The sequence below is a fragment of the Lutjanus erythropterus genome, chromosome 11 (assembly GCF_056507025.1).
Source record: "Lutjanus erythropterus isolate fLutEry1 chromosome 11, fLutEry1.hap2, whole genome shotgun sequence".
Classification (NCBI taxonomy): domain Eukaryota; kingdom Metazoa; phylum Chordata; class Actinopteri; order Lutjaniformes; family Lutjanidae; genus Lutjanus; species Lutjanus erythropterus.
Window position 1 is genome coordinate 39,730,547 of NC_139327.1, and position 26,388 is coordinate 39,756,934.

The window sequence follows — 26,388 nt, forward strand, 5'->3', positions numbered from 1 at the left end:
ACACAGAGAGAAACAAATGTGACAATGTGTATTCTCACTTAAGTAAACGATCTGAGTGTTTCCTCGTTAATGTTCATAACTGTTTTGTTATTTTTATGTGATTTGACTGCATAAATAAACTGTTCTACACTTCTATCAATCTGTAGTTGGCAGCACTGCGCCAGCAGAGAAGAAGAAGCCTCGCTGCCTTAAAAACACACGAAGAAGAACACTCATACATCCATAGGCCAGCTGCAGCAAGCTAGCAGAAAACATAAACACTAGTCCATCTTTGGGGCTATTGCAGCGGGTTAGCTTTGGTTTTCTTTGCCGCAGTTTATCGGAGAATAACTACATAATGCTGTAGTTTAGCTAAAAATCTTACGGTCAGCCATGTTTGTTTGGACCTGGGAATTACCGAGGCCTTGAAGTTGCCCTGCTAACGGATGGTAAGACACTGGTTTGGCTCACAGGAGTAGCTAGCTAACTAGCTAAGCTAATATCATCCACTGCACAGGTTTTCACTACGCGCTGAGTCAAAATTGAATGTTTTTTAGTTGGAGGTTCATCCTGTCAAGGTCTTAGTCTTTGCTGTGAACATATTACAAATGTTTTTAAACATTATTGCAAATTTTTGCGGATCATAAGTCGATCTGATGAATGCTTAGACTCAGAGCTAGCCGTGCTTCCCGTTGTATTGACAGAATTTGATCCAGAAAACATTACAGCAAAAATGTTTCTTTGGTTGTCTTCACATCTCGGGACTTGGAAAAACAAACGCACAGGTTTGTGGATTATGGTCTTCTGTTACTTTCGGCATATTATTGTTCCCTACGCAGCTTTTGAATTGGACAGAAACTCCACTTTTGTGTGTTGTTGGCCTTGTAACGTTACGCCCACAATGTAGTTACTGAAATGGCCAGTGGTGGGCGGTACTGGTCAATGTAAACACTTAAAAGATTTTATTGAAATATATATGGGAGTCTGGTGGATTATGTTCTGAACAGCCGATGCCAGCAGGCTCCTGTCACAGCTGCTCAAAATGATTCTTCTTTATTTTATTCTGTTCTCTGATTGTAAATGGAGGTCAGTTTCATTTTTTAAGGTATACATTTAGTGACATTATGCATTTTTCTTACTCAACAAATTCATGTAATACGTGAAGTACAAATAAGCCACACTGAATTGATCTTACTACTAACAAGTATTATCTGTACAGCTAACGCCTGATTAGATGGATAGATTCTTTATTTCCTGTATTTTTTTTTTTTTTGCCACAGTCTTAAAGAGCTTCACTTAAACACATAGGTGCATAAATACATTATATCCCACTACATAACTACATGAAAGATATCAGATCCACATTTTATCTTCTTCCTCTGCGAAGTACTCACTTGTTATCCACAATTATTAAAAACATATCAATAACACATCAGATCCACCATTGCACTGCACAGGATTACCTACCACTGTAGTTTTATTTTAATTCAATCTATTTATGTTGTCCTGCTTTTGGAAATAGTCACTAGAGCACCATACATGTACTAATCTGCTGTTGAAAATGTGGTATTTGCTGCTTTTACTTGTGTTTGGGTAATGTTTGCTGAAAAGTACAATGACCAGCTGTTTTAGGAAATTACTGAGCCTTTTAAACATGGAACTACTGTTTTTTTAAAAAAAAACAAAAAAAACTTGCATCTTAAACAGAAATGAACAGGCTTTAGGCTTAAGTCCTAAACACATGGGATAAAAGTCAAGTTCAATTCAATCTAAATATATCAAAGCATTGATATATGGAGCAACACATGGTTGGTTTTGGTTGTTTCATGAGATTTGTTGACAGTAGGGAAATACAGTAACACAAGCCTGTAATGTCATCTGAGTTGTTATGGCTAATCATTAATTTGTTTACTTTCCTTGAAGTAAATTTTATTTATTTAAGCCAGAATCACAAATCACAATTTACCTCAAGTTTCTTTACGGTCTGGGAGTCACGATTACTGCCTTCAGACTATCTTTATGAGATCCTATTTCTAATGTGTCTCATTCTTTTGCTGTAATTTATTTATTTATTATCTAAAACAGATAAGAGACATACAATAAATATACCTTATTTCCAGTGCTTCAAGAGCTAAATAGGACTTTTGGTCTATTCAGCCTAACAGACATAGAAGCAGAGTTAGTCTCTGGCCACTGTCCTTTAATTTCAAGTCATTGCAGAGCGTGCCGCTGTTGTGTGCCACGATAAAAAATAATATAACAGGTACTTTTTGTCTTTAACTTTGTGATATCAGCAATATACTGTAAATAGTATAAAACAGGAGCATTTTTTTCTTCGCAAAACATTACCACATGTAATGAACATCCACTTTCCGAACATCTCCCCTCACAAAATAATCAGAATGAATGACTGTCTGTTGTTGTGAAGAGCTGTCAGTGCCTCTCATACTTGTTGAAGCTCTTTAAACTAAACACAAGGGCCCGACTCATGCTGTACTTTTGGGGACAATCCCAATCTTAGGGAGTGAAAAATTTGGATTGCCATTAATCAGCTGCTATTCTTTATAGAGAATATATTATTTACATATAAAAGAAACAGTTTTTACAATGATCCTTCAAAAGATAAGAAATGTGGAAACAGGAAGTTTTACGGTTAATAATAAACTTTATTGTCTAAAATTATATTGGTAAACTTTTACTGGTATTTTAATAATTTTAAATAACTATAAATTATAAAACAGAAATAGAGCAAAATATTTCTACATATTAAACTTGAATTGAGAAAAAGGATCAAAAATACACTGAATGTTTCCTGTAAAGCTAACAATAACATAACCTGCATGATATAAAAATAGTTTTAATATAGGTGCATACTGGACAACATATATGCCGATATGGATATAGCTGTGATAGGTCAATATCGGCCTGATGGTGTTGGTCAGCCAATACTAAACTTATAAAGCAGCACCTGATGGAGGCATCTGCGGTACGGTTTATGTTAAAATGTTGTCTTAACTTGAATTATTGTTTACTCTCCACTCAGCCCATGATTCAGCTGGAGAAACCGGTGCTGACTGGTACCATGCCTGTGGTATGGCCCACCATCCTTGACTTGGGCAGGGATGAGTGCAAAAGAATCCTCCGTAAACTGGGTAAGCTCATGCAGAACAAATACATTTTTTAGAACCAAGTTGGGAAAAATAATCTTAAGCAGTCCAAGGACTTCATATCTGAGTTTATCTGATGCATCTCACATCCTTTGTGTCTCACAGTGATCATAAAAACATTGGCCTAGACATTAAAAGTTGGACATAAACACAATAAATGCAGCGCTTTTTAATGTGTATCGATCACGTAAAAAATGGTGACCATTAGGAGACGATCACTGAAGGTATCACTGCTCCACCGGATGAACATGATGCTGCAGTGCTGCTGCAGCCTGGCGTTTCATTTGTGTTCTTGTTTCCCAGAGCTGGAGGCTTACGCCGGGGTTATCAGTGCCCTGCGAGCCCAAGGAGACCTGACAAAAGACAAGAAGGATCTGTTGGGAGAGCTCACTAAAATCCTCGGGTAAATGCTTCCCTCATATTCTAAAACTCAGGGTTTTAGAGAAACTCAATTCTCAGATTTTTGCACACAAACTTTGCTTTATTTAAAATACACTGTGCTGTCTTGTCCACCCGTCCCCCTCATTCCCCCCAGTATCTCCACAGAGCGCCATCGTGCAGAAGTCCGCAGGGCTGTCAACGATGAACGCCTCACTACCATCGCATATCAGTAAGTGCATAACTGTCCCGAATGTGTGGAATAACACAGCAAATGAAATAAGCAGATCAATTTGTCAATTTATGTTTCCACTTCCCAGCAAGTTGGTTTCAGCAGCAATGAGTAAATAAAAAGCGGCTGGCCACGCAGCCTATAAACTTAATTTTCCAAATAATGGTTTTATATGCTCTGCTGTTAATGTTACATTCTACTTTTTATATATATTTTTCTGGAGTTTTATTAAAAGAAAGGAAAGTTGGGGAACGACATGTAGCAAAGGACTGCAGGCTGGAATTGAATAGAACATACTAATTTCTAATTTTATATGTATATGGTTTTGTAGAAATTGGGCTAAAATACAAGAAAACATTGGCACAGAGCTTCAAAATATCTGTTTTGTAAAGTTTGTATGCTGGTTTTTATTGTAAATTTATGTATTTTTCTGTCCTTCAAACTAAGTATGTTAGGTCCAAATGTAACTTTTTTTTCATATGCTCACCACTGAAATAGGAATTGTAGTTTTAAAAAACGTCACATTCTTACCACTGACAGGGTTTGTACAAAATCTTTAACATTTGGAAAATGCTTAATTTTAACTGTTATGTATTCAGGTTATGACTGTTCTTCCTTGACAGTCTCATCTATGCAATCACTCATGTGAAAAAAGGATTTTTAGTATTTAATATTTGTCATTCGTAGTTAGATAAGCCCTGTGTTGATCCCTCACTGTGGAAGTTAGAGAACAGTAAATAATTGTGAACAAAACGTACTGTCAAAGTTAATATGAACAGCTGGTCAAATAAAAAAGTGACCATTAGTTGCTGTGGTTATAAAGAAATCTGCAACTGCACTTCTTGAAAGTGCTTCAGAAGTGTTTGAATTTTACTTTTAAAACGCTGTGCAAACCCCGTCTGATGTTTTTCCAGCATGTCGGGTCCTAACAGCTCTTCAGAATGGTCCATTGAAGGGCGCCGGCTTGTTCCCCTGATGCCGAGGCTGGTACCACAGACAGCCTTTACTGTGACTGCTAATGCTGTGGCCAGTGCCACAGCCAATCAGAATGCCTCCCTCCTGTTGCCAGCTGAAACAGGAAACAAAGAAGGTGGGTTGACTATCACTTTGTATTTGACTATTCAAGAGTTTTGGGTCCGATTAGATACTGACAGACTCATTTTATTTCCTCCCTGCAGTGGTTGTATGTTACTCTTACACGAGCACCACCTGCACCTCCACCAGCGCTACGGCAACCAGCGGCACCATAGGAGCAACGGTGAAATCACCACGACCGCCGAGTCCTTCATCCAACGTGGTGGTGCTGCCCAGTGGGAGCACTGTCTACGTAAAAAGTGAGTGTCATCCTCGTCAATTCAATCTAAACTTTTCCTCGTTTTATGAAATAATTGAAGGAATCCAGGAAAAGTGAATTCACTGAGTTTATTGTAGATAAACGTAGGTTAAACTTGGTAATGGTAAATAGGTGGTAATTAGCTTGTAAAATATTTGAAATAACCCCCCAAATTATCCAAACATTCACCCCAAAATTTCTATATACTTTCCAGAGATCAGATTAGTAGCAATAACTCGTTTCTGTCTAACTTCAGATGAGCAGTGTCAGTGTCCTGTATTTGTTTCTGTCTCCCCATGCTTCTTCTTTCTTCTTCTGTAGATGAAGAGGGCATGATACTGATGAGCCTGAGGGGGGCACTGCAAGGCTTGTTTACTTATTACTAAGCTGGGTTGTCCAAATGGCTTGTGAATGATTAAACGAAACCAACCACTCAGTAGACGACCTGATGAGTGAAACAAATCTACCAGCTGTTTGCGTATTTTACCAGCATTTGGTTGTTTTTTTTGATCCCTGTTACTAAGTGATTTCCACAAATGGAACAACACTGATGCTTTGAAGGAAACTCATCCTTTTTACAGAGTGTGACGGCTCGTCCTTTCCACAGAATACAGAGTCAGAAATCCTCTCCACAATGCAGACTTAATTCTGACTGAGATGTAAATATCCTAAACGTAGCATTTCTCAAGTTCTCTTGGATTAAACTAAACAACTCCACAAGCATCTGCTGCCAACATGTGCAAGCACATTAAACAGCTGCTATGAGAGTGTGACAGGAAATCAGAAACACAAAGATGGAGACAATAGATCTCTTCTTCCAGGGTGTCCTGGTCAAGACGACAGCACATGTAGTTTCACATAAAAGATAATTTCATGGGTTAGAAAACATACAGAACATAAAAAATAATACAAGAGAAATAGAGAAACATACAGGCCAAACCAGCAATATCCACATTTCCCCACAGGTAGCTGGAAATAGCTGGAAAACCAGTCCTCCAGCTGCACAGAACTGAGGAGGAACATGTAAACCAGGTTTTTAAAGGCGAAGTTTAAAAAAATATTCAGTGTAGACCTGTGATTTTATTTTTCAGGCTTTGTCATGTTTATTCTTGGTTGCAATTTCACATGTAGCTGACAAATGACAAACAAGTGGACAGAACAGGAGCTGCAATGACTAGTTGATAGCCAGAAAATAAATTGGTAGCTATTATTGATTGAATCAAGTCAATTTTCAAGCAAAATGCCAAACATTTATTGCTTCTGTCTTCTCAAATGTGAGCATTTACTGCTTTTTCTTGTCCTTTATTATAGTAAATTGAATATCTTTGGTTTTAGACTGTAAAGTAACGATCCCAATCTTGATTTATGTGTCGGGTGGAAAACAACGAAATACCTGCACTCATGGAGAAATGGTTTTCTTATTTATTGTGAGCACAAAAACCAAGGCGTTTGTGTTTTTGTGCTGACCATAAACAAGAAAACTATTTGTTCATGAGTGCAGGTATTTCATTTCGTGTGATGAATGAAAACTTTCAGCACATAATTTGATGATGAAAATAATCATTAGTTGCAGCTGAATTACTGTCCTCCCTGCGATTTCCTGAATTTCCGTCCTCCGTTTCCCTCGAAGGTGTGAGCTGTTCCGATGAGGACGAGAAGCCTCGCAAGCGAAGGCGGACCAACTCGTCCAGCTCGTCGCCGGTGATGCTGAAGGAGGTCACCAAGGTTTCCCCGCAGGTGTCCAAGAACATCACAGTGCCGGTGAGCGGCAGCCCCAAGATGAGCAACATCATGCAGAGCATCGCAAACTCGCTGCCGCCCCACCTGTCCCCCGTCAAGATCACCTTCACTAAGCCCACCATCCAGACCACCAACACCACCACGCAGAAGGTGAGCGGCGCTTACTCACATGCTTCCTTAACGCATCTCTCTACACGACACACCAGAGTTTTAAACGTTTTGCCTTTGTTCAGGTGATCATCGTGACGACTTCTCCGAGCTCCAACTTTGTGCCCAACATCCTGTCCAAGTCTCACGCTCACAACAACGCCGCCATGTCCAAGCTGGGCTCCACCTCCATCCTGACCACGCCCACCCAGAAACAGACAGTGGTCTTCCCAGCCAGTTCCAGCCCCTCCTCCAACGCCAACACCGTCGCAGTCACCACAGTCGTCTCCTCCACTCCTTCAGTGGTCATGTCGACTGTTGCAACATGTAGGTCCTTCCTCTGCACCAGCATAACTAAACCTGTACCAGATTCCCAAGAATCCCACATATGGAGCTTTTAAACATCCATTTAGAATTAGTAAATGACATCCAGCAGACAAATGTTGAATTATTTTAGAGTTGTGGAATTAATTCAAGAGTTATATTCAGTCTCCTTTTAGCTCTGTTTTTGGTCTCCACCAACTCCTGAGAAAAATATCCTGATCTTTACAAACAACCTTCTTCCATTTGATGAAATTGGATTGGTCAGTGTTTTTCTCTGAAAACTGCCTGCTGCTGTTGAAAACCTGGCTGATGAGTGTCTGCAGATTGTATATAAAAAAAAGAAAATTATATAATGAGCTAAAAGAGACTTAAAAGCTCCATAGAGCTGAGGAGAACTGCAGGGTTGGACGATAACAACAAGAGATCCTGCTCACATTACACACGCTTGATCACTCAGCAAACTTGTGTCATGTAAAACAATCATAATGACACAGTTTTAAAGGACGTTTCTTCTTTTTGTGTCATTTTGTCCACTGAATTTCTGTTGCCAAACTGTTTGAGCAGTCAGCTGTGTTAGCATGACAGTGACTGCTCAGTCTCACCGTTTCTTCTCACTGTTGCAGGTGCTGCTTCAGCAGGAGTGAAGGTGGCCACAGCTAGACTTCCTTCGCCTAAGACCCTGGTGGGATCGCCGGCTCAGATTCTGGCCCAATTCCCCAAACAGCAGTCACCCAAACAGCTGCAGCAGAGCTCACCTTTAGGAGCGTCTAGTGTCAGCCAGACGCAGACCACCAGCAGCTCACCGGGTGCAAAGCCCACCATCCAGATCAAACAAGAGTCCGGTAAGCCTGCCGACACTATTTATTTGTCTGGACATCTCTTTTTTTGTCTTGTTCTGTCTCTTCTTATGTCGATGAGTCATTTATCATTCTCTGATAATTATGCTGTAGGCAAAATAAGGTTTTTTTGTTGCATTTCTATATATTTTTTGCTTAATTCCTACCCTAATCTGTTTTTTTTCTTACACAGGGGTCAAGATAATCACTCAGCAGGTTCAGCCCAGTAAAATCCTGCCCAAGCCTTCATCAGTGGCTTTGTCCAGCAGCAGCTCCTCCCCCATCATGGTTGTCAGTAGCAACGGCGCCATCATGACCACCAAGCTGGTCACTCAGCCGACAGGTGAGAGATCCAAAACTCATCGAAGTGTACACTCTATAAAACCAACAGATACAGTATCCAATAGTCAAGAGCATTAATCAATGAATCAGAAAATGATAAAATAATAACAACAAACAAATATTTCCATGACTCAGTCTCATCTGCTCCTGGTAAGTTTGCAGATTTATATCGAGTAGGTCTCAAAGGCAAGAGCATTAAACTAGAAAAACTTAAAAAAATACATGTCAAAACTAGACAAGCCAGCTAAAATTGCACAGGAATAGTTTAATAATGACATATTTTGCATAACTGTGGGAAATTAGGACACATCTTTCATCACTATCTGGTCTCTGATGGTACTACTGACAGGTTTGCAAAATGAGAAAAGAAAGGCACATTGAGTGAAATCATTGTTTGTATCCTCTAAATATGTAATTAATTTTTTTTCTGAGGTTAAATATGACAGGATGGGTCGGTGTAACAGACAAGGCTTAACCTTAGTCCAAGCACGGTCGGTTTTTGCATTTCCATTAAAACCGAAGACAAGCTTGAGGAGGCTTGACTCAAGCGGCTGTAAAGCGGTGGATAAACCGCTCATATACATCTCTGGGATAAACACACTCCTTCTTTCCTTAAATTCTTCACAATAGAACTCCCATGTTGTTTCATAATTTAAATGTTTTTATTATGAAGCAGCACAAACAGGAAATGTTTTCATTCAGGGGGTTTCATCAGCAAGAACTTAAAACGACTCTGACACAGCTGAAAATAAATATGAAGCGGTAAAATAATGCAGATATCTGAAAGTACAAACGAAGGAAAATCTGAGACATTTTCCTGAAATGTACTTAAATGTCCAAGTTTAACTGTTGCAGATTAAAGCCTGTTCCCAGATTAATCTAAACCCCGTCTGTGAAACCAGCTTCATATCTTTTAACCACCCAAAATGTGATGATGGAGAATAAAAATGTCTTGGAATTGTATCATATCACTGAATGTAACACTGATCCTTTACTTTGAATCTTAACTGTTTTCCTCACATCATTATTGATTCAAATCTAATCAGAGAAAAAATGTCAACATTTGATACTTGATTCAATCCTTGATTCTACAGTACAGATCAGTTTAAATAGTAACAATATGTTTTCGTATGCAGCTACCCAGGCCACCTACACGAGACCCACTGTTAGCCCCGGCATCGGTGCCAGAATATCAGCCTCCAGCGGCGGCACCACCTACGTCAAGACGACCAGCGGCAGCATCATCACGGTGGTGCCCAAGTCTCTGGCCACTCTGGGCGGGAAGATCATCAGCAGTAACATCGTCTCTGGTGAGTCAGTGGTCCACCAGACTGGATCTGTTACTGTTTTATTAAGATCAGATCAAACATCGTCTTCCCGTCTGTTACAGGGACGACGACTAAGATCACCACCATCCCCATGACCTCCAAACCAAACGTCATCGTGGTTCAGAAAACCACTGGAAAGGGAGCGACCATCCAGGGACTTCCTGGGAAGAATGTGGTCACCACGCTGTTAAATGCCGGGGTCAGTCAAACACAACTCTGCGTTTTATTTTTTAAGCTCTGTGTTGAGATTATTAGTTGATCATCAGTAATCCCCTCACAGACAACCACAACATTAGACTTAGGCGTTTTGATATAGTATGGATTCTTTTGTGGAAATAAATATAATTGATATGTATTTTTTATAATTTAAGTAAATTTTCAAGCAAAACTGTCAAATTTTAACTTGTTCCAACTTATCAAATGTGAATATTTTCTTTTTTTTTTCTAAGTTATTACAAAGTTTTAAATAATCTTAAATTCTGTTTTGGGAGGTCTTAAATATTTATTTATTGAAAGCTGTCAGCAAAGAAATCGGCTGATATATAGCCTCATATCAGACTCTCTCTGTTGGACAAATGTATTGATTAATATCAGTAAGGAGAATCATATTTTCTCACACTAATAAAGATATTTGAACAAATGTTCTTTAACTCAAAAAGTTATTGTCATTTTACCTGACTTAAACTCTTGAACTGACAATATATTTATTTAATCAGAGTATGCGTTTATTTGCATGTTTAACATTTTTAATTCTCAACTTTTATATTGATTTTAGGTTGCTGATGTTACATCTGGCCAGGGACTACAGATGAAATCTAGCTTTTTGGCTAATTCTGGCATATCTACAGTAATGTTTGTTAATATGCACTGTCTCTGAGAAATAAATAAAATAAAATAAATAAGTTTTATTGCAAAATTGGCCTAAATTTAAAAGTCTTAAAATGTTTTACATTTTACGTTGCTGATACATGAAGACGCCCTGATCAGATAAAACAAGAAACCACCACCGTGGCCTCTGGGAACTTTACAGACCAAATGATTAATCAAGAAAATAATCAGTAAATTAATGGTGAAAATAGCTGTGAATAAATGTAATAATCTATCTAATTATTCTGATAGAATAAATGTTTGTTTTGCTGAAAGATTAGATTTTTTTTTTGTGAAAATAGGTGCAGCTTGTGTTGATTTTAGCTCATATATCTGTGATGTTTTTCATATGTCCACTAGGTGTCAGTAAATATTCTTCTTTGCTTTCTGCTGCAGAGTTACATGTTCAGATTGAAACCAGTCTCAAATCTGTTTGTTAAATGTGAAGCTAGAGTATCTGGATTGTTTAGATTAGCAGGAAGTCTGGAAATAGATGAATAGATAACCTGGCTCTGTCAAAATGTATGATTAATGAAGATTAAAGTTCAAATTAAATGTAGACTCTGTGTGTGCTTCAGGGTGAGAAGGGCCTGCAGGCTGTTCAGGGGACCAAACCAGCGATCATCACGGCCTCCAGACCCATCACCAAAATGATCGTCACCCAGCCCAAAGGCATGAGCTCTGGATCCCAGTCCACCGCCACCAAGATCATCCCAACCAAGATCGTCTACGGCCAGCAGGGCAAGACTCAGGTGAGACGTGTTCTGGAACAGCTAATCTGCACTTTTCCTCTGTCCTTCTTTCTCTGTATTTATAAAAGCAGTCCCTGCTCATCTTTTATTACAGTCTTATTCCAACAGTCTACAGCTCTGAAATGAAGCAATGATCCAGTTTCACCAAAATCAGTGACACAGTTGTTGGTGTTTGCTGTAAAGCGTTTCACAGTGTGAGAACAGGCCTATGGTGTTGAGAGTGAGAATAACAGAGGCACCATTCACCTGATTACAAATCAGCGTGGCATCAAAATGATTCTGAGGCTGTTATTTTAAGGTTTATTAAAATTGTCAACATTAGATCCAAGTTAACCACAAGCCAATGAGGTTATCACATGACACTTCACAAAAACATCAAGTGGATTTTCATATGACCTGCTGTCTGTCACCACGGACATGAGTAAGTCATTACAGAAGAGCCGTTTTAATTGAAGGAAGAATCCCAACAAGTCAAAAGTTTCTTTCTCTGAAAATGGGAACAGAGCTGCTCATTTGAGTTTTCTCGAGAAGAAAACTGTCTTTCTCTCTCTCCTTTCACTTATTCATTCTGTCTTGTGACACCTGGGCTGGATACTTTGAACAAACATGCATCAGTTTGAACAGACGAGCAAAATCCCCATTTCTGTTGGCTGACAAATGTAAACCGGGGCTTTAACACTGACCTTTCCTCTTCCTCCATTTACTTCCCCCATTCAGGGAGAGAAATGAGTCTTAAACTAAATATTGTCAGTGATCGGGGCAGACTGACAGTGACTCAGTCTACTGCTCTTTCAGGTCAAACAGCTGCAGGTTACAGTGTTTGTGTCCTGAAACTCAGGATGATCCATGATATTAAAGGTTACTTCTGGTGTTTTTTTTTAAACCTGGTCCTATTTTTACATACATACAAGACTGGCAGGTAATGTGGCTTCAGTTGGTTGGAAGTGAGGTGAAACTAAGTTTCGGTTGAGTTGCGTGACGTAAAGTCCTCTGCCACGCGCTCGGACAGCCAGTTTGAAAGAAAGTAATCAGCCAGGACCAGAAGAAAACACACATCACACCACACATCTGAAGTGATTTTATCCAGTGAGAAAACAACATGAAATAAGAAACAAATGTAGTTACGCTATTTAATGTAGTGAGAAAATAATACAACACTACAGGTGAAAAAATACGAATCTAACTGGTTAATTTTAGTGAAACTATTAAATCCTGTTGCATGAGTTTTTGCTCATTTTTTTGTGTGTAGCTGTAAAGTTGCATGGAAATTATGTTTCATGCAAATCTGTAGTGCAACCTGTAACTACTTGCATTAAAATTTCAGCGTTTAAACCCAGCCTAACTGACTAATAGGTACAGATAGTTTTGGAATTGGCTGAGTAGATCAGCAGCCGTGAAACAGGCTGAAATTTCTGCCTTAGTACGTCCACTAAAAGTGCTCGTTGTTTTTCCACTGACAGGCTCAGATCAGTTAATTGTTTTAAAGGGTTAGTTTGGATCCAAATTAGGTGTTAACGCAACAAAATCACACAATGATACAAACAAACTGACTGATCATGGCAGCAGCAGACCAGCAAATCATGTGTTCTGTGTTCTGTTTTCATCAAATGAGTCTGGTGGCTTTAAAGAGAACATCATAACGGGTTCAGTTCCCCGTCAGAAAAGGTTGTCCAAAAACGTCTGTCGCTGTAGGGATCCTTTCCATAATGTTTGCAGCTACTCTTCCTGGGGTCCCCATTGATATTTAAACAATACTGAAAATATATATAATATCATTCAACTTCTGTGCTCACAATAAGACTCAATACACAAAACAAAAAGACACACAAAACACTGAAAAAATAAATCATTCATCATTAAATGTGACCTGCTCCATCATCCAGAGCCAGTTAGACACAGAAAAACACATTGTGAGCCCTCTGGATGAACACACAAAAAATGTACCTCCAACAACATCAGACTCATTGTGATGGAACACGTCACAGATATACAGACAAAAATTCAACGGATGGTTCTCAACATCCGTAAGACGCCTTCAAGAACAGAAAACAGAATATCCTGCTCGACAGTCCTCGTTTATTCCATCACGTCTAATCGCTGCCCAGTGCTGCCCCCCCATCACAAGCCACTGCATGAAACCAACAACCACTGTAGGTGCTTTTCAGTTCCTGGGGATTTTTTTTTCTTTTTTCTGTCTTTAAACAGTTAACAACATGTGATTGGTTCTGTAGAAATTCATACACTTCTGACACATACCAAGAAGGTCAAAAGTGGGATTTGAAAGTATAATCAAGGGATTTAAGAAAAGAAACAACAACAACTGAAAAGTCATATCTGAAGTGATAATTTGCTACTCAAATCCTCCTCAATATTTCTTTCTAAATCTTTTTGGGGAATTTGAATATAATGCACAGGTGTCAGAATATATTCTGAGAGGGTAAACCCCATGGAGCGAGTTTTCAGGTGCTTTTTGCTGCTGGATAAAAGAAAATATGTGTAAAAATGTCTGTTTGCTTTGTGTCAGAATCATGAAATATTGTTAAATGTCTGCAGAAAGATTGTGCTGACGTCTCCATGTCTGTTCACAAACAGTACGTCATAGTTTCATATCAAGCTCATCACACTTCCAGTCTAAATATAGCCTGAATGTAGTTTCTGTTTTCAGTTACAAGGGGAAATTGAGGTCAATGAGTCAGGCGTAGTACACACATACAGTACAACTGTATTCAACACCCACGGTGATGATCCGTGGTGTGGTAAACCACCAACTAAATCTGACAAAAATCACCTAATATTTAACAAGTAAATTTGTGCACCAACATTATAAAACACTTTCCACTGACGAAAATGGCACCTGTTTATAAAACGTCTTTTTCCAGCAGTAATATTAAAACTGTTTGATAGTTTACATGTTTAAAAACTGTGGGAAATGTGTTCATGAATAAGAAACTTTTTTTAAACCATATTTATAGATTTTAAATGAAAACAATATTGTGCTATTTCAGACAACAAGCATAAAGAAAAGTGTACCATATCAGAGTATTACAGATCATAATAATCTAGGTGGTCGTAATAAATGTAAACAAAATAAGGAAAGTACAGATATTGGACAATGAGAAAAAAATATAATAAACTAAATAAATAATAATACATCCATCCAAATGACAGGTTGAGGCTGAACAGAGCTTTGACAGTCCAGCTGGAGGCTGAAACTTCAGTCAGTATCATCATGTTCTCGACTTTATAGCGCTGATTCCCAACCAGCGTAGATCTGCTAATAGACCCTTTTACAGTTTGTAAACTATGAGAAAGCTGCACGTGCATCTGTGGCCCACTGCAAACACGAGCAGCTTCGATCGTGTTCTCGGTCCAGTCAACACATTTAATACCTCGCAGCCGTAGACGCCACCGGTTGCTCTGAAACGGTCATGATACTGTCAGAATTTTTAATTTTTTATATCGACCACTGGAATATCGATGCTGAAGTATCATATAATGCTTATTTTGGTGCTGGTGAAATGTTTAATTCAACCTGTGCAGCTTGTGAATTCCTCTGGATGACTGGGGGAAATGTGCGCACAGCCTTTCGATGATGTCGGCTGTAAAAAGGTCTTTTAAAAAGATAGATAAGCTGATTTGATTAAAAACTGGAAGAGAGCACTCAACAGAGTGCAGATCTCAGGCAGGAAACCTGAAAAAAAATCTTAACCCCAAACATTGACAATTTCAGGATCACTATGATTTGTATGAAATAAATAATGTAACAATATCATGTTGTATATAATTGATCATGTTAAATCCCATCTATTTTAAAACCTGTTCGATTTGAAACATGTCAGTTTTGGAGCTCATCTTATGGGGCCGTGGAGAAACTTATCAGTTAAAAATATTGGTAACTGCTGCTTTACAGGATGCTGCATGTTCCTTTGGTTTCTTTTCCAGGTCCTCATCAAGCCTAAGCCCGTCTTCCAGACGGCGGTGGTGAGCGAACAGGCCCGACAGCTGGTCACTGAGACGCTGCAGCAGGTGACCCGCTCAGCAGACATCGGGCAGGGTCAGACCTCAGGCCAGGACGGGTCCTCCAAGGACGAGTCAGGCAGCTTAGCCGGCGAGACCTCCCACAGCAGTGGTCAGGGTATACTTCCCCTTCCTTTTTCCATGACACAGGCAGAAGATGATGCGGTCTGATGAATCAGGCTTTACTGCTTTACTCTTCTGTTTTTTTTCAGTGTAGGAACATTAGACGAGAGTTTAATGTGAAAATAAGCCGATGCCTGTTTGTGAAACTCCTTAAAAATTGAATATATCCCCTTGTTGTTCCTCAGAACCTCAGCCTGTAGTGCATGTGGTGTCCTCCAGAGAGCAGGATTGGACAGAGCAGGAAGTATCCGTGGAGTCCAGCCCCACTATTATCTACCAGGAGGTGTCTGCTGGGGAATCCCAGTCCGCCACTTCCACCATCAAAGCCCTGCTGGAGCTGCAGCAGACAACAGGTGAGCCTTTATGTCACTGACAGGCTGCAGATGTAAGCTGTGAACAGAGCGGTTGAAAGATGGGAGGAGGGGCCTGTATCACCTGTACACATGCAAACTACAGCAGCGATACAAGATCAGGGGAAATATTCCAGCCAAAGAACATTCAGCATGTTGCCTACAGGTCTTTTGTTGCTGCTCCACCCTTTGCTAGGACAGTTTTATCAGAGCAGGTTTAAGCTTTCATTGAAAGATTCCTGTCAACAAATATGAAGGCCTCTCACGAGTTGCTGATGATGGAAAAAAAAGACCAAAAACTTTGCAGTCCACAGTAATTATGTCTTTCACTCGAGGCTTTGCTTTCACAATGAGCTCACTGGGCTCCAAACCTGTGGAACTGGGTTGATGAGTCAATGGACAGAGATAAATTTCCATGGAAGATTTGAATGAGGGAAATTTTTTTTAGACTGAGTTGTACATAAGGGTTGAATTACAAAAAAAATCCAGTGACATTCACCCGTATTTGTTTGGCGATTCTGGAAAGAGATAAATGTGATTTAGTGCATCAAACCAGAGCAGTTCAACAGTTTCCTGTGTTACACATCGCGTTACAGTGAAAATTCAGTGAAAATCGTGGCCTTTATTTACCTTAACTGCGCACCAAATGAAAGAACAGAAATTAGAAACAATTTCTGAATAGGAGATTTGTTAATCCTCTAGACCCTGTTCTAAATTTCTCTATAGTGCCTGGGAGCGTCTCTCATCTTACAGTCAGTCACCCAGAAAAAAGGTCTTGAGGTTTGTGTTGTAGATACTTTGAGGGTGGGGTTAGGGTTAGAGTTAGGGTTAAATTACAGGTGTGAAACCTCACCTGGACCAAAAAGCTGGACTTTGGTCCGGCATAAAGAGGCGGTCTCAGTCCAGATCAAACTCAACCGTGGTTCCATTGGTTTCTAGTGTGAAAACATTTTTTTGGATGGTATGGACTTTCAGACCGATTACAGGAAACTACAACAGGATATCATCAGAGCGGGAAGAAGGAAAATCAGCGCACCAAAACAAAATGAGCTGCGGGAGCAGATGGGGACAAGAGGACACCAGATGTTTAATTGACATCTGGCCTGAAGAGTCAGGGAAACTTTTCAGTTGTTGATTCACTTTGGTGCTTCTGCTTGTAGTGCCATAATCATAATAATATTATGGTGACCACAGTATGAGTCTGTTCATTCATCTCTCTCCATAAATGCCCACTGAGGATGGCGACCTGCTGAATTATAAAACAGCAGTGTCAGATGCACGCCAGTCTACAAGCCAATCACTGTCAGATACAGGGAGATGCAGCCCACAGGAAGTAGGTATGACATGTAAAGTTCTTTAGTCTGCTTGGATAATTGCAGTGTGAAACCAAAACCAACTGGACAAAATGTAAACAGTGTCTCAAAAACATGAACCTTGGTTTGAACTTTGGTCTGGACTTTTAGGTGTGGAAGCACCCAATCTTGACATAAATAACCAGAACTGGAAATATATCCATCCTAACTCAGCTCTCATGTTTCATGTGCAATCAAGGGTCAGTAGGGAAAACTGACTGGGTCTTGACCTTTTCCACATGTATGTTTTTCTCATATAAGTTGCCAAAAACACTACTGACAACACCATCATCTAAAACAACAAAGACATTGTGAGTTTATTTGTTTGAAATTACGTCACATGATCACCACCAGTAAACAGCGGGACCCACCAGGCTCTCACTGTCCGAGATGGTTTTCCCAAGTCTGATTGGTAGGAAGGACTGACTGGATCGTGACTTTTCCGCATATAAATTCTGTGTTTTGTCTCAAATAAGTTGCTCAAAATGCCACTTACTGCCCCGTTACTGTTGTTTGTTCTCATAACATAGCTGTATTGGGTAAAGTGTGGGACATTTCTGTTTTACTTTGAAAGTCCAGCGTTATCCAGTGAAGGATCTGTTGTTGTCAAACTCTGATTGTTGACTCAGGAAACAACCGGAGAGACTAGGATGACTGACCATGCCAACGGAGCAGTCTGGGGGGGATTTTTGGAATTATTTTTCACTGTCTGGGGTCTGGAGCTTATTTTTGCACTTTAATTTGTTCACTTTTGTTTTGTCTGGTGTTCATTGACGTATGTTGAATCAAACTTGGTCTAAAAGTATCACATCAAAGACGAAATTCAGTCAATTTCTTTTGATTATCAGTTAGAGAAATTTGTTTGGATTGAGTAGGGAAATGCTCATTAACATGAGGATTCTCAGTGAACTGCAGTTCTCCTCGGGTCTATGGGATTAATGATCTGAACTGGTACATCATGATCAATGTGAGTGTTCTTCCTCTGGGCAGTGAAGGACAAAGGAGAGTCCAAACCCAGACAGCACACCATCGACCTGAGTCAGATGGCCGTCCCCATCCAGCTGGCTCAGGAGAAGAAGCCCAGCCCAGAGTCCCCGAGGCCCTCCACCTCAGAGGCTGAACCCAGCACCGAGTTCATCACAGCAGGTACACCTCTCCAGTCTGCCCAGTGCTCCTGTTTTTGTTTTTTCATGGGTTTTTTGAGGTTTTTATATCATTCTGAAGTGTTCCTTATATTATTCAAATCCAAATAATAATTCTGTTTTCCCAAGGCTAAAAACTTTTCCCCACAGGTCCTGACGTAGGTTTCTGTGTGATAATGTTGTTACATGTAAAACCCTGAGGTTGAAACAGGGGAGGGCATCAGAGCTGTGACCTACATCACTACATTTTTTCTAACAGCTGAGTGGGAGTTTCCATTTGAAAATTCCAAAAAAGAACCAAGGTGGAGTCTCCTAGTGCAAGGAAGTTTCATGTTGTGGCCCCCTGTGGACAAAAGCAGTACTGATTCCACTGTACTCTACCACAAAATATAATTCCATAAATACAATTATCCAAAGAAAGATGCTCATTTTAACTAGCTAACGTACTATTCACTGTAACTTCATTTCCTCTGATTTCAAGGAGATTCTGAACTGGTGGCAGACATTAATAATAACTAGTTAAAAACCAGTTAAGAACTCCGCCTAGTAGCTTTAACTAACAGTAGCAACAGTTAACAGGTTTATGTCCTGTACTCAAAATTTTACCAAAGTAAAAGTATGTAAGTACTGGAATAAAAATACTGTAAACTTAAAAGTACTAAGAGTAAAGGTACTCATTATACAGTCCCTTGTCAGGTGGTAGTGATGTTGTTTTTTTAAAATTAAAAACCAGCATAAAACAAAGGGCAAATATATTGTGCAAAACCATGTCCCAAATTAGTTTTTCATGTGTTAAAACAAAGACATAAAATGACACCTTCCTCCAATCCCCAGAAGCCACAAACTTTGACAAATAGTCAAAGAAATCAAACAAACAATAAATAAATAATTAAACAAACAATCACATTGAAAGTAAATAAATCAAAGATGAAGGTAAAGAGGAAATAAAAGGATGTTGTGTTGCAGAATCTCCCAAACAATGGAACTGAATGGTGACCAGTTTTCAAGCGTAAAAAACAAACAAACAACAGAACAAAAACATAAAATGCCTCCATGCTGCTCGTCTGCTGTAATCCAAGTCTCCTAAAGTCCTGACATGTCGTTTGCACACACCACACACACACACACACACACACACACACACACACACACACACACACACACACACACACACACACACACACACACAGTTCAGACAGTGTGCATGTGAACGTGGCTCCAAGCTAGAGATCTACAGTGAAGATTCAGGATAAAAACATGGTGTCAATAACATCTTTTTAGTCAGCTTGGCATTTTGGAGCTTTAGGAGACTTGGATTACAGCAGACGAGCAGCATGGAGGCATTTTATGTTTTTGTTCTGTTGTTTGTTTGTTTTTTACGCTTGAAAACTGGTCACCATTCAGTTCCATTGTTTGGGAGATTCTGCAACACTGTTTTCCTGTGAAACTCCAGCAGAGTTTTGTGAACTAAAAAACTAAACCTGTCCTTCAGTCAGCATGAGGGTGAGCAGATGATGACTGAATTTTTATTTTTGGGTGAACTATCCCTTTAGGGAATATGTCACCTTTTCTAAGGACAGAAAAGACACTGAATCAGTTGCTATGATGTGGTAGATGTTGGATCCACTGTAGCAGAATATGTGTGATGTTTTTATGAGACTGGCTGGTATAACAGATACCGCAAAGATGGCTAAAGATGGAGCTAATTTTAGTAACTGTATATATACCCTTTAATCCATAAAATATTTATAATTTATTAGTTGGTTGTTATTTTGTTTTAGCAATCTAAATCTGCAAAGTAACTAGAAAATATTGTTGTCAAATAAATGTAGTCGGGTAAAAAGTAAAATATTGTCTTCCAGATTTTAGTGGAGTAGAGGTATAAAGTAGCACAAAATGGAATTACTGAAATAAAGAACAAGTACCTTGAAACTGTGCATTACTACAGTACTTGTACCAGTGAAATAAAAACATGACATCACCAATATCAAGCACTTCCTGTTTTGGTTGGCAGCTCAACATTTCAGTGGAACAAACTAAACTTCAAACTAAATCCTCAAATTAGAAGTTCTCTTTTTGAGTCAAGAGTGTTTGTGTGTATTTGACACGCTCTTCTGACATCATGGCTGTGATTCCCCCTGCCCAGGTAAAGTCAACAGAGCGGGAGTGTCCTCGGAGGACGATGACGTGGTCATGTCCTCCAGTCAGCAGCTGGGGAAGCCTTACAAAAGCAGCAGCAGCAGCACCAACAGCAACACCAACAGCAGCCAGGTCACCGTGGTAACCAAACCGGCTGCTGTCTCTTCTGCAACCACGGCGTCGCACGTCAGCCACGTGGTGAGGACACTTCAGAGCAGAGCTGTAGTCTGATACTCTTGAATATATGTCAAACTAAACTGTGCTGCTTTTATAAATGGCACTTTTAGGACAAACACATTCGCCAAAAAGTAAACAAATACAATAGATGATACGTGGAATATAATGTAAGGATGTTAACATAACCTCCATGTGTCCATTTTTTTTGTATTTATTCTTCTGAATATGTCAGGACTCCAAATGTACTCAACGCTCATTTCTTCACCCACTTTCTAAAAACTCTCTCACTTATCACTAGTGGTATTTAACCATGCGGATAGTTTTTGGATCAAAGTTCCCATGATTTTAAGATTTCTGCCACCACGCTGATACAATGGAGGTGAGTGGAATTTTGTTTGTGGGTGCTCACAACCCTGACAAAGCACCACAAACCACTCTGAATAATCCACAGAGCACGCTGCCAAAAGCTTTCATTGGAACCATTCCTTCTGTTGAAGTTTCAGAACTGTTCACAGAGAAATCTGAGAGGCTACATGTTCTGTTTCATAGGCATGAATGGACAGATAGTTGAAGTATTTCCCCAAAGCATCAGGTGAAACAGAAACTGTGAAATAGCGTCTGTGTTGTCAACATAAATATTATTTAATGCATAATTAAACCGTTAAGATGAGCTCAGACTACAGGAGTTTTAAAATCCTAACTAATTTTGAAACCAGGTTGCATCACACACACAAGGAGAAGCGTTACAGATTTTCTTCTGTAATCTCAAACACACACACACACACACAATACAAGATTTGAAAATAATCTCAGACTACAAGATATTATCAAGATTATCCTGCCAGACTAGAAAGCACAAACTCATGTGATCTCATGGGGAAGCAGATGTAAACAAAACGGAGACTGATGTGGTGCATGCTATAAGAATGCTTTATAATAATAATAAAAAAAAAGAAAGCAGAGGCTGATGAGAAAATGTTTGGGGAGACTTGAATACATAAATATTTAATTTTGATGTTTGAGAATGATCATGCTGGCCCTGATGAGCAGGTCATGAGGTTTAATTTTATTTTAGTAGCATCATTGCTATGCTGCATATAAAGTGGTGAATAAAATACTTTTCAAACTTAACTTTAGCTGTTGCTGTTCATCAAGCTTGTGCTATAACAAAATAAACAAAATAAGATCACAGATCAGAAGGATTAAAGTCTGAGCACATGACATTTTATGTTAAACGTGAAGTTAGATTGGTCAAATTAGATAACATTATCACAATTGCACAGCTAATTTCTGTTAGCATGTCAATGGGAATTCCCTTTATGTGTTAGCATCGAGCTAACTGATAAGGTGCAAGGTGTTTATGCACATAAAAACGACTCAGGAATTGTCAAAAAATATCATAATACTTAAGAGCAGTGAGGACTGAGAACTAAAATAAAATAATTAATACCATGTGGTGGTCTGTTAGCTCCATGGTGATGAGTGTCTTCCTCCTCTTGATAACGTCCCTCAGTAGTCTTCTTCTTTGTGACTGTGTTTCAGCCCTCTGACAGTCACGGTAAAACTGAGACCGTGTTAGATGTTGGCGAGATGGAAGGCGACACCTTGGACCCTCAGACAGGCTTGTTTTACCGCTCCAGCCAACCGACTACAGAACCCACAAAGCAAATCACTCACTCTGCAGCTGCTCAGCCGCCTCCCCTGAACCAGGCAGAGGCCGAGCAGAGCCGGCACAGCTCCACCTCCAGCTCCACCTCCACCCAGCCGCTGCCACCGCCGCCGCCGCCACCACAGCTGCAGAGCAAGCCACAGATCAGCCAGCCTTCCTCTTCCTCCACCGCCTTCCCCTCCACCCCTCCGCTGACGAAGAAACTGCCAAAACTACGAGAGCAGAGTCAGCCCAAACCCCAGGCCTTAACCCAGAGCCCCAAAGACAGACCACTGGCTGCACCCGCTCAAACCGGGGCAAAGGTCACGAGCCCGGGCGCACCGACCAAGCCCCTGGTGACACCGCAGCTCCCGAAGCTCCAACAAGCACCCACGTCCCACCACAGGCCCCTGCACACGCCCATGTCACACCCTCCTCCACTGCAGGCGCACCACCCTGTCAGCACGGAGAAGACTTCCTCCAGCCAGGTGAGTGATTTCACACCTGACACCCTCCAGCGCTGCCAGCAGGAGAAAGTCAACCACTGAAGGCATTTGTTTCTTTCTAGAAACATTAAGTCACACCTCAGTGCCGTACTGGATTAAAAAGAAACGCCCTGAGGTTGTTTTCGTTCGTAGAGATTCCTGACGTAACCAGTTTGTATGACGGTGCTGGGATTTTTCCAAACTTACCGTCCAGTACAGTAAAACATTTGTCATGTTTACCTTAAAGAGGCTGCAGACTGATAAGCAGCAAGAAATCAATTTATAGTCGTATTAATGCTGCTGCAGCTGCCTCTCTGTTCTGGTCTGTGTTACTGTAAGACAGAATAACAAAGACATCATTTTCAGCCACACTAACATTAGTCTTTGTTTAGTTAATCATTAAAAATTGACTGATTTACTGCTGTAATAAAAACAAGTATATGTTGCAGCTCTAATATTTTGGCTTGGAGTCATTCAGGTCTTAATCACAACAACACTATTAGAAGTGCAGAATTTAAAGTCTGCAGGTTTTATTTTCTGCTACAGTATAAACATCTGTTCTAAAGCACTTGTCCTGTCCTGTTCTTTGAGGGGAAGAAAAACCAAAAGGGAGAAATTCATATTTTATTACTTGGTTTCATGGATGTGCCCTCTGCCTTTGTATTAATTTTCCAGAATATCATCTGTCTGTATAGATTATTTTTAAATACAGCCGTACCACCAGTTTTCTTATTAAGTCTCCTTCCTATCTAATTTAAACCCCTTGCACACATGAACTGCAACTCTACAACTGCTTAGAAACGACCTGGAGGAGCTGCATGTCTGAACACAAATATCTAAATGTATATTTTGACTGGATTTCACCCTGCCAGCTCCGAAGTACAGCAGGGATGTGCTGGCTGAAAAATCTTCTTCTCCAGATGAAAGAAAATGTGTTTTATATGACATGTTTTATGTTTTGAGATTTTCAGGTGAGCCGCAAAAAATACTTTTGACTGTTTCCATTTCTTCCATTTGTGTTTTGTCCTCGTCAAATTCCTTCACCGCAGCAGCCAATCATCACACAGAGCGCCACCGTCACCAAGATCACCTTCGGCAGTTCCCACCATTCATCGCCGGTCTTCAGCAGCGGCGAGGCCACCGCCAAACTGATCCCAGAGTCCAGCTCCGGGCCCTCGGGAGACAAGCCCTCTGTGTCGGACATCCTGAAGATCTCCATGATGGAGGCGGAGATCGATCCGAGCACGGAGCCCATGGTGGTGGATTCCTCCAGCGACTGCGGCCCTCTGGGGAAGGGCCTGGAGGTCCAGGCCGTGTCAGGCACCCTGGACTCGGGCCAGTTCATCAGCAGCTCGGGGACCTCAATGCATCATTCCCACACAAAGTCCCAGCAGTTCAGCTGCATGCCGGGCCTCACAGCACAGAGGAGCAAAGAAGACCTGGAGGTCATCGAGGTAAAAAAAATGTAATAAATCCCAGAGCTCGAGGTTCAGACTGGTTCTGGTTTGTCAATAAGACATATTAGTAACTCAGCCTTCACATGTAGGTTGCAGGTACATCAGACTGCACCATTAATATAGAGAGCAAAAAGATGGTTAAGTGTTTACAGTCAAAGCATAAAATGAGCCACTTACTGTTTTTGTAAATATATTAATGTATTTCTAAAGGGACAGTAGATCTAATAAACACTGATGCTTTATAAACCATCATTTTAATGTTCCCAGATTAACTGAACAGTTCATTTTCAGCTGTAGACCCTACACACCTAAAAATGTATTTGTTGCTGTTTTTAGTGCAGTTGAATAAACATTTTATTTAAAGTGGGTTTTTTTTTCAGTTAGCTTGATTGTTACCTTTTAATGTATGCAATGCTGAAACATTATTTGATTGACTAAATATGAAGCTGGTTAGCTTAGCTTAGCAAAAAGACTGGAAACAGAGGGAAACAGCTAGCCTGGCTCTGTTTAAACATAATGAGATTTGACTGTCAGCACCTCTAAAGATCACTAAATAACACGATATAACTTTTTTTAGGATCAGTATGTAGGATTTAGAGGCATCATCTCTGAAGATTGCAGCCAGTTGGATGCTGCTCGCCTCTCCTTCCACTTCCAAGCATGTAGAACCTGCGGTGACCACAAAAAAACAAACAAACACAAAAGGCTGTTTCTAGAGCAAATGTTTGGTTTGCTCTAGAAACGACAGGCTCAGTGTTTCAGGCGCGATTAAAGCACTAATGAAAACACAAGGTTTCTTATTTTCAGGTGATGATACACTAATGAAACCCTCTGATTTATATTGTGATATACTGACTATTACAAAATAATTTTCTCACTGCACTTGAAATTGAACTGACTGAAACCCAAATGTGACTTAACACATGCAGGTGATTCCTCAGTACTCCATCCTGCCGGACTCCAGCCAGTCCAACGTGGTGGTGGAGCCCAGCGGCTTCCTGGAGATCACCAACTACACCAGCCAGCAGCTGGAGGAGGACAGCCCCATGGAGCAGGAGGTGGACAGCAGCAACGACGAGGCCACGGCAGCCAGTCCTCCTGACCAACCATAGACTCTCCACTGAAGGGAGCGGAGCACGTTTGGATAATGATCTGTTTGTGGCCTCAGACCCAGCGGACAAAGATTTCTGGCTGTTTTTTTTTATAGTGCAAGAGCAAAAATACTTTCTGTTTTTTGTGTAAATATTAGTTTGTTCATACGTGTTCCTCCACACCACTAATGGCACATGTGTTTTTTATTGCCTGTGAGGAGCATTGGGTGTAAAAAGTGGGAGCGAGGTGAAAGGATTAGTTTCAGCTGGAGAGCAGCCTCTCCAAACATACAGGACTTAATCGTTCCAGGATGTTGACATTGTTTTTTGCAGGACTTTTGCAAAACAGCGACACATTCATGAAATTGATTATTTGGATATTTTGGCATCGTGCCTGGTGCCACTGTGTCATTTCAGAAACATACAGGCGGATCAGACCACCGCAGACAGGCCTGAACTTTCTATGTTGGTTGTCCAGAGTTTCAAATGCATTTTCGTTTCCTCAGTAATTACTTTGATCACTCAGATCTTTGTACAAAACAACCCTCCTGTTCATGAATGTCTTCTTTTGATGAGCTGAAGGTTTTACTGCCAGATGAACAGTATTTTCTTTTTGACTTTAGTGCATCTTTGTAAATCTTGAACACTAATCCCGTAAGGATTTAAGTTTTCAGAATGAAGCTGGAGCAGATTGAATTGCTGCCTGGAACATAAAGCAGAACCAGTCCTGGAGGAAGGATGAAGTCCAACATATGTGTTACTTCTCATTGTAACTGATGTACTGTAAAAGAAAAAAAAAGATTTAGCTTTTTTTGTAAGATATATTCTGGAGTTCAAAAGTTGCTGTGAGAATTTCAATGAGTGCATTTGCTTTTTGCATAGTGTGTTTTAAACTATGCATTTCTTTTATACCTTTTCAAACTAGATGACTAGTTGAGAAAAATCATTTAATCTGCACAATAAAACATCTGAGTAGAACGTG

General features: G+C 40.1%; 1 protein-coding gene across 2 annotated transcripts; it reads left to right on the top strand.

The window, feature by feature from the left end:
• The first annotated feature begins 209 nt into the window (after positions 1-209).
• Positions 210-26,388, top strand: emsy (EMSY transcriptional repressor, BRCA2 interacting). 2 transcript variants are annotated; one of them, XM_084730105.1, is made up of 20 exons: positions 210-428; positions 3,023-3,131; positions 3,450-3,549; positions 3,682-3,756; positions 4,671-4,846; positions 4,935-5,090; positions 6,720-6,979; positions 7,063-7,303; positions 7,924-8,142; positions 8,330-8,479; positions 9,615-9,788; positions 9,869-10,005; positions 11,252-11,425; positions 15,368-15,560; positions 15,751-15,918; positions 18,258-18,413; positions 20,556-20,746; positions 22,268-22,861; positions 23,908-24,312; positions 25,245-26,388. In XM_084730105.1, the coding sequence occupies exons 1-20, from the start codon at positions 426-428 to the stop codon at positions 25,425-25,427; spliced, it is 3,864 nt and encodes a 1,287-aa protein (XP_084586231.1). In that variant the 5' UTR covers positions 210-425; the 3' UTR covers positions 25,428-26,388. The 2 variants fall into 2 exon arrangements, with proteins under 2 accessions (XP_084586231.1, XP_084586232.1); XM_084730106.1 differs by having other exon boundaries at positions 23,911-24,312.